The 14,640-nt window shown below is 36.8% G+C and overlaps 1 protein-coding gene across 1 annotated transcript in view; it reads right to left on the bottom strand.

The window, feature by feature from the left end:
- The window catches only part of SMOC2 (SPARC related modular calcium binding 2), a gene marked incomplete at both ends in the record, with an annotated part of 140,668 nt that overhangs the window by 57,217 nt on the left and 68,811 nt on the right, over window positions 1-14,640 (bottom strand). Inside the window, 2 exons of the mRNA XM_080342548.1 lie at window positions 13,080-13,154; window positions 13,926-14,009. Of these exons, the coding sequence (XP_080198674.1) occupies window positions 13,080-13,154; window positions 13,926-14,009 (159 nt within the window). The remainder of the gene's footprint in view (window positions 1-13,079; window positions 13,155-13,925; window positions 14,010-14,640) is intronic.

Genomic DNA, 14,640 nt, shown 5'->3' with positions numbered 1-14,640 from the left:
TGCTAGGGAAAGGGGGAGAAGTGACCTTTCAAACCACTGACACTGATACTAACATTTTTGGTTTTGCTGTTTCTCTGTTGTATCAATTCAAAAGAACTAAAAATCATGTCTTAAAAGTGATATTAAATTGATTTTTAAACCTGATTAGATAACTACAAGAACACTAAAATTTTAAGTCCCTCAAGTTAGGTGGGATGTAACCTTTATTCAGGCAAACAGGAGAGCAATAAGAATAATGATTCTCTCATTACTTTGAGGCAGTGAGGGCTATTGAGATTACGGCTTTATCTACATCACGAGAGTTTTGGGAAAGTCCAAGAGGAAACATCCAGAATCAGAAGTCATTACACTTCTGCTCACCAAGCCAATTAGGTAAGTAAACCATCAGAAAGGGTCCCTACCTCCTTACCAGCCAGAACAACCGGACACCGTGCTGTTGTGAAAGAAGAGTGAACCGCACCATGACAGAGTGCGATGGTCATGAACCTCTGCAACCAATCACACCCCTGTCACTGTTAGAGAGTCTCCATTGTAACAGAGTCTGTACATAAATTCACCAAGTGACAAAGAAATGTAATCATGCAGGTACAACCCTTGTCAGCCCTTACATCGATGGGAGTTTGCCTCAAAACAGACCTCAAAATTTCACCTAGCGACTAAGAGGGAGCATGGCAGGCATTCAACCCTTCCTACAATTTGAACCTGGACAGAACTTGCAATCCTGGACTATCTTCTACTTTCTCACCAGAACTGTATCTCAGCTTTTAGGGCTACAAGAGTCATTAATTTGACTCTGTACTCTCCTGCTCCCAGACTAAGCACCAACCAGTCTGTTGCCCTGATCTAACTGGGTGCACTGGAAAACAATTCAAGGGTATTAAAGGTCACTCATGTTTGAGAAATTTATGTATATGTAATGCATTCCAGTCCAACAAAAACTGCATCTAAACAGTCATCCAAATAGAGAACAATAAAAATCCTTTCATTTTTATAAGTGGTCTTTACTCACTGAAGGACAATAAAAGTGGTAAGTTTAAATAACATTAAGATCTCTCTGGAAAACAATGGAACAAGGTAACGCACTGCTTAAGTGGTAATGATATGAAGTTTTTCATGGCTTGTTACGACTTTAATAGGATTGGTTGAAAAATTTCTTTGTGATTATCTTTGGTGGAAAACCAGGTCTTTAAATGAAAATATGTTTTTCATTCAAAGTGTTTGTCTTTCATTAAAAAAATGTGATTTTTAATGAGAAGAAAAGAAAAACAAAACCCCAAAACATGTTGTTTATTTGTGCTGAACTTCCCAGAGAATTATAAATTCCAGGGTGCTTATAAGTTTTGAGAGGTATGTCTGAGTTTTTAAAGATGGGAGACCATTATATTCTGCACGTACATTCAACCGAAGGCCCTTGAAAAAGGAGAAATAATGAAGTTTCAAAATTGTGGTCCCACAAGATGTTACAATGGCCAGTCAAGATTTTGAGTTTTGAGACACAACTAGCCAGCTTTTGAAAGATTTGTTGTTTTTGATGTTTGAATTTCCATCTTGAAAATAGATTTTTTTAGCTGAAAATGCATATCTTTTTTTTTTTTTTTTTTAATCCCTAAGAACTCAATTTTTTCCAGACAATGCTGCATTTTCAACCAATTTGGTATATTAAGCCTTGCTCTCTCTTTTCTGTTGTGTTTTGTAATACACCAAGAGAATTTAAGATCTGAAATTTAATTTACAGCCTTAATCTTATTTAAACATAGTTTTATTTGTGGTTGAATGCAGATACTTGGCCTGCTGTTCTTAAACTAAAACAGGTATTAAAAACAACTTAATGAAAAACAGTGGTCTGTCTCTTCAACCACTGCTTCTTCTCCAGTAACACAGATATCTAGTGTATTATGACAAAAACAGCTAATGTTATTTCTAGTCAGTGCAGAGTGCAGGGAAAACATAGTGTCTAGCATTTATCTGGAACAGTCTCTTATGAGAGAGGACAGAGCATGATGGACAGGGTGGAGGGAAAAGGAAAGTAAGCCAGTAATAATACAATACTTGGGGTATATACAGCATCTTGCAGATTAAAAGATCCCAAAGTGCTTTTACGCACTTTAACAATGTAATTTGACTAGAACAAGTTCCTTTGTGCCAATTATGACCCTTGGTGTGGCTTTTCATGGAAAGGAGACTCTACACCGGTCCTAAACAGAAAAGCCTATTGCACTACGAGCAGGCTAGGGGGAAGGATCCACAGATGACAGCATTAACCTGGGACCTTAGCAGTCCATAAAAGTAGACACAATAGTGAAGGCTTGGACTGATGCAATAGCTGCATTGCAGTCACATGGCCAATGTACAGGATTTGGAGTGAATTCCACTCCTCCCACAGAAGTCCCTGTAGGAGTTTAACTTCTCTTGCTTTTTTACCAAATGGAAAATGCTAACATTATTGATGAAGCCTCAAAAAGTTCCTGCATCACGTGGCAATTTTTTTGAGAATTAAAGAAGAAAGCCAAGAATTTATTGGAAAATAATTAAGCAATGTTTTAACTGTAACATGAGCTGTCAATCTTTTCAGGGAGTTTTTTCAGAGGTGCATGTTTTGGCAAATAAGAAAGTTGGAAGTCAAATGTGATAAATCATCCCATTAAAAATCCCTCTAAATTCAAACCACTGTGACTGGCCATAACCTGATATACCAGGGAAACCCTAGAAATTCATTCAGACTGTCAGAAATGTACATATCAGGAACCTGAGGTAAAATTTTGACTCCAGCCACCAGGGCTGATTCAGGTTAAATGGCTATATGGATCCTTCCATGGCTCATATTTCCATTAACAGCAGTCAGAGTTTTTTGTGCAGAATGTGGCCAGATCAGGCATGAGAATTCCACACTTCACATGAGATATTAACAAGGGAATATTTTGCCATGACTGTTTTTGGCCTTTTTAAAAACACTTATTACTCAGTTATTGGAAAGGTGCACAGTTGGTCATTTGACTTAACCTCATGGAATACAGAGAAAATTGTTTTTCTCAGAAGAGTCTAGTCTGTCTTACAAAACCAGAAAAATCTTGCCAGAACAGCTCACTGAATAACTTCACATGAAATTAAGAGCAATCTTAAAGTTTTGGTATTCTTAATGTTATAATTTTCAAGAGTTTTTATCAGCTCACAGATTAAGACTTGAGGAGTTCTTAACCTTGAAAAATGTAGGAGAGAGTTTGGTGGGTATCCTGGAATAACTTTCTTCACCACATATATTCCAAATAGAGTTTTTTATTGTTCAAGAACATAACCAACAGTTTACTAAAGTTTTGAAAATATAAGTGTCAGAGCTCTCTGACATTGCAGCTATTTCTTTCATTTTGTAATATATTTTTTTACTGTCTCAACCTCAAGACTAGTATTGGATTCTTAGTATTTCAGAAAACAAACAAACAAACAAAACAAAACAAAAAAACACAAACACAAAGAAACAAAACAAAACAAAGCAAAACACACACACACACACCCCCCCCAAAAAAAAAAAAAAAAAAAAAACACACCAAAAAAACCCACAAGACAATTGTTTAGATGCTGGTTTGCAAATTTAGATGCCTAATTCTATATGTTTACTCTTCACCTGGGCCTCTTGCTCAAGCAAGTGCATCAGAATCGAGAAAAATGTTGCCTTTACTGTCTTACTGTCTTGACAAAGATATGCAAAGGTTACTGTCTCTGTTCATTGCTTTTAGGGTTGTTGGCTGGGGGCAGGGCAGAGAAGAGAAGGCATCTCTGCAATGAAGGAACATGGACATTTTCTCCTAAATCTCAGGTCATTGGGATGATGATGGAAGGCCTGCCAGCAATCATAGTATAGCCATAGCCAGATTCAGACCATCTTGACTGAAAGATTTATCTATTTCCCAGAAACATTATGTCTTTAGATATAATCCAGTCTGATATATTTCTGTGCATTAACGTGATTTATATGATTATTTTTTTTGCATCTGTCACTACAATATAAACTGTTAGCCTGACATTCCTCTTAGGATTTATGAAGCTTATTGATGCTTTTATGATCATGCAATCTCATGTCTGGTAAACTGTAGAAAGCTACAGGTAGGTGGGGGAGTGTGTGTCTAAAAACCAAAGGAGAACTTTAGGCAGGACTGTTGTGTCATTTACTTGCTGCAGAAAGTAATGTGATATAATTAAAAGGTTCAGGAAAGATTACTATCTTTTGGCATCAGATTTTAACACATGTAGTAAAACAGAAATTATCAACATTGAATAAAACAGATCTTTTCTTGTTGGGTGTTTTTTTTTATTTTATTATATCTTCTTCCCCCCCCCTACACACACACAATGGGAGTCCAATTAAACTCTGGAACATCCTGAGCATAAAGGACATTAATTGGATGTAAAACAGAACTCTTCTTTTTTCAATCGTTTAGGATGGAAGGATCTTCCCTTGTAGTGGGAGGAAAAATCTAGAAATGTCAGTGCTTGATCTTTATAAAGGTTTTAAACTAATATGTAAAATTAAAATGAAGATAAATGAAAATGTTTGTGAAAAGGATTATTAAAGATAGGACAGCACTATAATAATCATGATCCAGCAGCCTGTAAATTAAGAATATATCATAATATACAAGGACTGTGGGGAGGTCTGGAAAGTTTTATCTTCTTGGAAGAGGCTGAAAGAACTGAAAAAAAACCTGTAATTTTCCTTTACCAATTTAGAATGGGATAGGCAAGGCAAGGCAAGGCAAGTAAAGGCAAGGTAAAGCATGGAAAGGAAAGAGGACCGAAGAGTATGAAGATTAATTTTCTTCACAGGTGAAAAGGGTGAAGAGTGCTGCTTTCTCTTTGTGTAACAGCTAAATCAGTGCTAGGATATCATTAAAAATTGCTACTGAAAAGTAAGACAAAGCTCTCCATTAGGAACCAAGTCAACCGTTTACAGTTTGACCCTAATCATGCAAACAACCAGTAGTTTCAAAGCCAAAATTTTTTCAGCTTCCAAGGATTATCTTCAAACCAGCATTCTAAAAGAATACTACTGTGGAACTATTCTGTTTCTTTACAGAAAAGTAAAAAATGGAAGAGAGGAGAACTATCTCCTACTCTTAAAAATATTTAAAAATAAAACACTAGGGGATACAAAAAGATGTGACAGTGCCTCACACATCCCTTTCACCACCAGTTTCTTAAAAATTCTGGGTTTATAGTAAAATAGAAAGCACAAATTATATTTCACTCCAGATAACTGAGTTCGTTCAGGAACTCTAAAGGCAACATTTAGTGAGTTAGCAACCAAAGCCCACTCAAAGGGTGTGAGGAGGCCATAAGATCGTTGGCCTGGAAGATTCCAGTCCTCCTCTCTATCAGTTTTTCTACTTAACTTCCTCACAATGCTTTTATCTTTATCTTCCATGCACAGCTTGCTGAGATAACAAGCAAAACAACAAATATTCAACCATATGATGCCTTGCAGCACCCACTAATTTTACAAGGCCCAAAAGCCAGATCTGTGGGCACGGCAAAACATTCAGCCTTCAGCCGTAGGTATCATGAAAAAGTACTAATACCTTTTCTTGTGCAGGCAATTGACGTGCAGCTGAGCTCGAGTTCACATTAATAATATCTGGTTTTGAACTTGTCTAAAATTTGACAGAGACCACCCGTCTGTAATGGACTGAGCTCCCATTGACAAAATCCATGTGTGGACTTCAGAGTCAATTGGTATGTTTGAAGAGTTATTTAAAATCAATAGTTCTGCTTGCTACTTTTCTTTGATGGCTTGAGTTGAGGTTCTTAGGACTCAATCCAGTGCCATTTCAGTTACTCTGGACTATCAAACCTATACACCAGAACATCACAGATTTCCAGTAATCTGTCATGTCCGTGCAGATACCAGATACCCTAGGCCATATGAAGGCACAAGATGCCTATATTTTAGCAACTTTTGGTTTCTTCAGCTACAGTAATTGCTGTATTTACAACATAAGTGTGGGAAGGCAAATCCCATCTTTGGGTGTGGCTGATACCTCACCAACTGCTGGAAGGAAACACTGTCTTTAGGGCTGAAATGAGGTAATAACAGGGAAACAAACCTGCTGTTTTTCCTATGTAATTCAGTGGTTTGCAATTAATGAACCACTTCTACTCAGGCCATTTTCCTATGCAAATCTACTTTATATATTCATTTAAACTCGGTTTCTGAGTGTCCAACATAGTCATAATGCATTCAGAATGAGTAGGAGTCTTTAGACAAACGTGCCTATTCTGCTCTAAAGTCCTCACCTGCCTTTACTTTAGCACTGAATACAAGCAGATTTGAGAACTGAAGATTGGCCAGGATCCTGCTGAACAACACGTAACTTACTAGGAATCCCTGTTGAAAAATTGAGGCAACAAGGTTTTAAAACACTTTCTCTCCCTCTTCCCTGTGTTCTTTTGTCAGGTTGTTATGATATGCATTTTTATTTCCTTTCTTATACCTCCTTTCCTATCTCAAATCTTCACATTGCAAAATAAGCCTCATTCAAAATAGTTCTAGAAAACTTCTAATTAACTTGTAATAAATATATAACTGGGAACATGCAACTGGATCTTATTTTTTTCTTGCTAGCTTACACATCTTCAGCTACATGTAATTTATCTTCAATGAATATAAAAAGCAACATCTGAAAAATGCAACAATTAATGAGAATAAATACAAGGTCACCGAGCTGTTACTCATGTTTCTGTCTGTAAGTTATTCATTTTCCTATGCTTAGAGAGGAATTGCTATTAGAATTGATGTCACATCTCATACATTTATTTCCTTTGAAAGAAAATGTAAGAAGGTGATCTTCTGGAATGATAAATACACAGGGATCCCACTGAACTATTGCCTCTGAGAAACAAAATGAAGCAATCTAACAAAACAGAAACCTCACTGACAGCCAACATAGTTTCCATGTGGGAAAATCTCATACGTAAACATGCTTTAAAGCAGTTGGATGACAAGGCCATAAAACAGCATTCAAATCTTAGAATGTCACTGTCATGTTAATCTGTTTCACTGGCAGACTTTGCCAACAGATTCAGACTATACGGACAGATAAATTCAAGCAGCTATTTGATACATATATAGACACATAATTGCTAGTTTCATTATCACATTAAATTCTCTATTTTAGTCGGTTAAGAATTTATTCACAGTAGACATTATACTAACTGTTTTGATTTGCATTTGCAGGCAGTCTATATATACTACACTACCTTATGTGCACTTCAGTGTTCTACCAGATCATGTTTTGAGAATGAAACTCCTGTTGGATCAGACACTCTGAGGTTCATTGATAAAGTCTTTTAACAGATTTTTTAAGCCTTGAAATGGATGCTCTGTAGTAAAATGGCAGCAATAAAATATTACTCTGTTGTGTCAGAAAATTAAATAAAAAACTACATGGTCCTTTCATGTGCCCACAGCCAAAGCCAAAAATGAAACTGAAGATGGTTCCACTTTACCAGAATATCCAGGCACACTGGCTGAAATCTGGGCACACTTCAAGTCACTAAAGCCATAATTTGGAGAGACAATGAATTCTGATTTAGGATTCTTCATTCTGGATGAAAAAAAAATCATGATCACATTACCCACTGTTTTTTGCATAGATGTGTTAAGAATTTTGCCAGCTTGACCCTGCCTCAGCAGGCTTTGTGCCAGGATAAAGTTCCCTCTGGGACAACCCTATTTTATGTTAGATCATGTAGGACTTGTCCTCTAGCACCTGCTTAAAGTATATAACCATGAAGCTAGTGGAAAGCATGAAACTGGCACAAACACTACATTACATGTCTATGCCTGATCCAGGTCAATTGTGAACTACTGGGTAAATTAGTAGCAGGTAGTCAGAGTATGAATGGTTGTTCAGCCACTGTCTGGGAGTTCTGCCACTGACTACCAGGGGCTTTGAATTTCTACCCACTCATTTCATGCGTTCAAAATTTAGCACATGAATCAAAGTTCAGTAAAGTCTAATACAAATAAATGCAACAATTTTTTCCTGTCTTCTATTTTGTCAGTTATACCAGAGTGCCAACAAAAGAAACACAAATTTTTCAACCACTTTACAATGTTAATTAAATAAATTACACAAGTGATCAATGAACACATAAATCATTATTGCTAATAAAGCCATACTATGAAATCCTTAGGAAATGGAACACAGAAGTATTAACAATAAGAGAATACAACTGAATAGTAAATCCATGAAACTGTACTGTGTCTTAGCCAATGATACATTATTTAACCCTGGCTATTTTAACTTGAATTATGTTTGTCACCAGAATCTCTAAAGACCTTAAGAACATATGTAAGATTATGGATGACTTTTTGCTTCCTGCATTTGCAAAATTAGTTAAATTTTATACTGATTATTATTTATTCTCATTTGTGTGGTGTACAGATTGTACTTAGAAATTACTCAGTACTGTAAGAATTTTTTTGAACAGTAACAATATTATCAATTAAAGTCACCCTATTTATTTTTAATGAAAATGCTCCCATGACCGACTATTAGAAAAATATGCCTCTTAAATTCAAGCCAACAAAATGAATGCTAAGCTTCATTGGCCATGGTGAATAGGATTAAACTACCCTTCCTTAGCCTATACTCAAAAATCAGCATACATCTCCTGGCAAATGTCATACTTGGTTTCAAAGTATCCAAAAGGGATATAAGCTGCTGGTAGAGCAGATGTAGCAAGGAGAAAGTAAGAGATCTGTGGTCCAACCTGAGCTCTCCTCAGGGAACTGTATATTCCCTGTTAGATGATGGGAAAATATCTGTACTGTCATGTAGTGTTCTCCACCCACAACAAGGCTGGACCTAGCCCTGAAGCTACAGTAACTAGCAACTGCTGAGGACATAGTCCAAAATATCTAGTTTCTTCAACGTAAAAAACCTTTTGTCCTCTCGTCTTCACAAAAAGCAAAAGCTCCAAAAGACTACTATCTGAATTTTTCAGTTGATACTGGGGTGGGATTAAGTTCATCTGAAGCACAGGTACCTTCACAGGCTAGGGATTTAAATGAGTCACCACACTCAGTGAGGTCAGGTTATCTAGTTAGCTGGCCACGTGTGAGTGTTGGCTCTACGATGAGGTGGGATGCTCTCTAGACCACACTGACTGCACCTCCGCAAACTACAGCAGGAGTTTAAACACTGTGTTCACATACAGACAGCAGCATGTAGGCAGCTACATTTTGATGCCTTATTCAGAACCCATATAGTCCCATGTTCAGTGTTTTTAATGCATTTCTGCTTATTTTTGCTAGCTGTTGCTGTAATACTTATTTTTGTCAGTCTAGTGCAGCAAACCCACAATATTTTATGTGAAATTGTGGCAGTTGCACTCCTCCCCTCGCCCCCCAAGAACTGGTGTGAAGGTTGCATATCCCCTTCTCCTTCAATGGGGCAGTTAATGGCTCTTTTGTGAGACCCCCAGATCGGTTGGCCAGGGTCATTAGGAGAGGAGGGGGAGTGCTGAGAAGCTTCTGGAATGCCACAGCCAGGTCTGATCAGACTATAAAATGGGGTTCCTGCTGAAGATTCTTTTTGTGTGGTCTTCTCGGAGCTGTGGGTCTGCTGAGCCAAGAGTTCTGCCCTTAGACTGGGATGCCATCTAAGGAAACATCCCAGGACTGGAAGCGCCTCACCTCGTTGTTTGGATGAGTGATAATCTATGTCCTTGCCGTATCAGGCAAGTGTAATTTCTTGCCAAACTCGGGTAAGTGTAAGTCCTTGCCTAGCCAGGCAAGTGTAATCCTTGCCGGACAGGCAAGTGTAGTCCTTGTTAGACAAGGAAGTGTAAGTCCTTGCCTAATTCAGGTGAGTTTAGTATCCCGGAGTCAGAGAGCTCTGGCTTTGTTTCTTGTGGGTGCATGCATGCACACTGTGGATCCCCATTATTCTTATTTTGCTGCACCCCAATAATCTCCTCAACTGATATAGGAACCTGTATTTTATGTTAACGGAGTGCTAACTAATTATATAAACCCTGTTTCTAGTTGGCTTATTGGCTGTACTTTTCCGGTCAGAATAAAGTCTGTTTTGGACTTTTTTGTCCGCCTAAAACTGACTTTGGGGTCCCTCTGTGACAGAAATGGAGAAAGAAATGAGGAGTGCAGGGGTAAAAAAGTCTAGAAGAAACAAAAAATTCTTAAAATATCTGCAAAGGCACCAAGACATATGTATAAAACATAATCTCAGCAAACTCTATGTCCTTTTAGCAACCAGATGCATTTTTTTTTCTAATTCTGGAAAGAAAAAGTATTTTAAAAATCATTGAAAATCATCTTCAACATATAAAAAGGGCTAAACTGGAGATTTTTTTACTCAAATACACCACTCTAAACAGAGCTATTGTTACATGACTCAATGTTAATGGGTTTTTGCCAGCAGTAACATCTTGTCACTGAAAGCTAAAAGGTTAAATACCACTATGCAAATGCCTTCAGCGAGCAGCGAAGGCATATCTCTCTGAACCAACAAAAAGAATATGCACCCAAAGTCATTATAGAGCACAGATATGTAATCCAGTAATTCCATGCCCTGCATCTGTAAGTCTCTCAAATGCCACTACACTGTGCTAAACTAATTTAAGAGGATTTAACCAAATGAAAGCACTGGATAACTAATATAAACTAGAATTTCCTGAGTTATTATTTTCTGTCTTCCAAAACTGAAAAGCTTATGCTGATTTTATTCATTAATTGTAACTGGCAGGTCCCCTAAGGAGACTGATTTCTCAGGTCAAGACAAGTTTCTTTATGACCATGGAATATTAAGACATATATTTAGGTAAAAAATAGAAAAATAAAAGCAATACACACTAAAATAGTCAGCCTTTATGTAGGATATTTGGAGTTTGCCTGAAATATTTAGCATTATTATTTTTCTTTAGTTATTTTCTACAAACAAGGCTAGGTCACAGTGTTATTTGCACCTGAAGAATTTCTTTGGAAGCACTTAAGTAACTGTAAAATAGAAAAGGAAAATTTAGTCCATTATCAATAAACTGGGTTTCATCTTCTGTTTTATAAACACAGCTCACATGCAGACATAAATTCTCCTCATTTTTCTGAGACAAATACATTTCAATAAGCTTTCTGGTGTTTGTATTACCAAGTCTGAATCAGAGTTTGCTACATAAACTGAGTAAAGAAGACATTTGTATTTATCCCTTAAATTGAAGTCTAGGTGTCCAAAGGTGGTTAGTTTACAAACCGGTGGATTCAGTCATGACATCCTTCCTATTCTGCACATGTAGAAGCCCCAAGTTTTCTCTGTGGATGTTCCCAACAGCCTTGGCATCACTCTGAGAGATAATAAGGGGAAAATCTAACCTGGTTCTTTCAAGACATTAAAAGACCTGTTTACTGAGTATTAGTGAGGTTCAGCCATCAAAATAACTTGTAAATCTACAGTCACTGACACACATTATATTTTTGGAGTCTGGAAGCAAGAAACTGCCTGGCACAACTGGTGAAGATGCTGTTTTTAGCACCTAGATTTATCTGGATTGATTATGTCATACTACTTATACAAAAGGAGTTATAGCAGAGAGCAGTAGTGCCTTCAGGTACATCAGGTATGTCTACAAATTAAAGTCTGTCTGGCTACATAGTATCTGCTGACTTATTTCTGCTAGTCTGGGTATGGCCCCATAAACTGTAGTATGTGGTAGTCTTTCAGAAATCCCCTGTACATCCCCTGTACATCCCCTGTGCAGTTGTGAGCAAGTCCCGTTGTTAGCAAATCCAGCACAATTGTGCTTTTGATGTTAAATGGGCTAGCAATCATAGGACAGGTAGACTATGCTTCTGCTTTCTCTTCTTTTGTAAATATGTCTTTAGGTGAATGGGACATTATAAGTTCCCAGTAATAAACCTACCTTTCCTTTGGTGTTTTTCTAATTTGTGTGTGTGCATGTACGTGTAAGCTTTGGCTTCCAGCAACTGCATTGCAAACTTAAGAATTCTTGCTTTAAATCTAGTCTCTAGCACTCTAAAAAATAAATAAACACTCCTAAAAGTGACATATTTCTATAGATATATTTTACACAACAGAAATCCCAAAGGAATTCTTTCTAACAATGACTAAAGAAATGACAGAATAAACCTCTAGCATGGAAAATGTTTGCTTCAAACTCTTGTCTTCACTCTGTTTAAGGTCCTTAAGTCCCTACTGGAGCATCAAGGAGAGGAAAAAAATATTAATAATTTTTGCTTTGATGTTAACAATAGTTCATATAAAAGAATCTGTAAAACTCTCAGTAAGGCCATATTTGTCTTTCTTATGGTGATTGCTTGTCTTTTTAAATCCTTTTGGGCCTCAATTGCGTAAAATACTTAAAGCACAGTACTTAATGCAAAGTACAATGTCAGTTTCCACTGGATCTGAAGTGTGCTTTTGGGTGATTTAGTGAGTCATAGCCTGTATCACTAATGTTTCCTTTTAAATTAAACACTTTTCCAGAGAAAAAGAAACAAGAATACCTAAGAAGATTCTCTAAAATTTATCCCACTGGAAGGAAGGAACAGGAAGGCATCAAATTTTATAGTCTTCCAGAGCACTAAATTTATCTGAATATTTTAGAGCATTCAGTCTTGAGACATTCAACTGACATTCCTAGTGCAGGTTTACAATGCTCAATTCTGAAGAGTGGTGAAAAAAAAGGAAAGCTAAAATTCAGTCTGTAAATAACAAGTGAGCAATCTAACAAAAAGTGGGTAACACTGTCTTTCCAATTTCCTGTTGACTTACAACTGGTTTCTGATGGGAGTTTGCTTCTTTTCAGTTTTGCAACCAAACAGGTTAACCCACACTGTCATTTTCCAAGCACCTCTTGCTATGCATCACCCAAAAAAACCCAAAACAAAACAAAACATAAAAAACCTCTAAATAATAAAGACATAGATAATTAAAGAGGAGGGGAAAAAAAAAATGTGAGATCCATCCATCCACTTAAATGGCTTCAGTCTTAAAAAGGCTTAATGCTCCTCATGGGAGCTTTGCAAAGTAAGGACAACATAAGTTTCTTACCTGAGCTTTTATTGGTTTTGTTTTGTCTACTCTTTACTTGCTCAGTCCATAAGGTAGGATAACGAGAAGCTATATCTAGAAAAAAAAAAAATTGTGAATGGTAATTTTTTTATTTTTTTTTTAAGTAACTAGTGGTTGAATAGTAAGAGGCTGGTTTTAAAGATATATGTATCTAAAAATAAAAGGGCACACTGGTTTGTATTAGGACAGTTAAAACCTTTATTCATGCAAAGGCATGAATAGTTCCTTCCTTATCCCATTCATACAAAAGGCTAAAATAAATACTTTTAGACTAAAATTATACTTAATCAGAATAAAAATATTCCAGTGAGGACTCAAAGTACATAATAAAGGCAGATCAGATTCTGTGAGATTTGCAGTGAGTGGTAAGGCATCTGTGATACAGGACTATCTTCACATGTAGGCCTTGAGCTTTGCATTTATAGAACACCAAGTTTCCCTAAAGGCGAATAAGCCTAACAAAATGTCAACCTTAAGATTACTAGGCAATATGCCAAGGACAGAATTTACCCTTTAACTTCCCCATTTTTAACCTGCGCTCTGGCTCAAATTTAAAATCTGTCTCTGTCCAAGTAGTGACAACTGAAATTGCTAATAGTAGAATCCATAGCTACAACGCCATCTCAAAACTATCACATGAAAATCATTGCTTGTAAAGACTTTGTTGTGTTTGCTGTCTTTATCTGGAAAAACCTACAGATGCTTTCAACTTCTTGCTACTGCCCCAACAGTTGCTCCTAACTCTAAGGTAGCATTTGACATTGTGGTGTATGGTCCATACTGCATAGTTCGATTCCAGACTGTTAAATTCATGTTGATGCTCACCTTCTTCATCACCTTGGGGCTGAGTCTCCAGTGCAGGAGCTGAGGCATCATCTGAATTCAGAATGGAAAAGATTTGCAAGGAGACTACAATTATGAGAGTAAGCTAAATAAGTGTACATACATGATTGATACTAATGATTTGCACATAGCCCCGGCCGGTAAACAAACAATAAATTAAACATTATTTATAGGTACTACACAGCACAGGTATATTACATCATCACATTGCAAACTATAAATGTACGGATTTTGAGATTATGGCTGATGAAATGATTGCAGTGTCTTTGATGAATTATGAGCAGGTAGCTCCCTGGAAAGTAATTTTTCATTTTTAATGCTGCACACCAATACTTATAGATTATAACTGATGAAATGAGCATTTCTGAAGAAGTAATTAGATGCATGTGTAGAAGGGTTAAGACCTGTGAAAGCAAAAGCAGTCCAGGGTGAATGAATGACCGCAGGCATTTTGACACCTTAAAATGAAAGTTTCTTTCAGCACAGCAGGATCTATTTAACAGTCAGTTGATTTTATAAGCAAAATTCAGAGATTAGAGAACTAGAATATTGTTTGCATAATTCTTATCCTCCAGTCAGCCACCTCCATCCATCCACTACCAATCATTGCTGCAAGAAAAGAGGGAGGAAAATTTACAGAAATGATAAGAGGATGTGAGTAATATTAGATTCAGTAAAACATAGTGGAAGTAGTGCT

This window comes from Nesoenas mayeri, assembly GCF_963082525.1.
Source record: "Nesoenas mayeri genome assembly, chromosome: 3".
NCBI classification, from domain to species: Eukaryota; Metazoa; Chordata; class Aves; order Columbiformes; family Columbidae; genus Nesoenas; species Nesoenas mayeri.
Note: the sequence above shows the minus strand (reverse complement) of the source record. Positions and strands in the feature narration are given on the sequence as shown.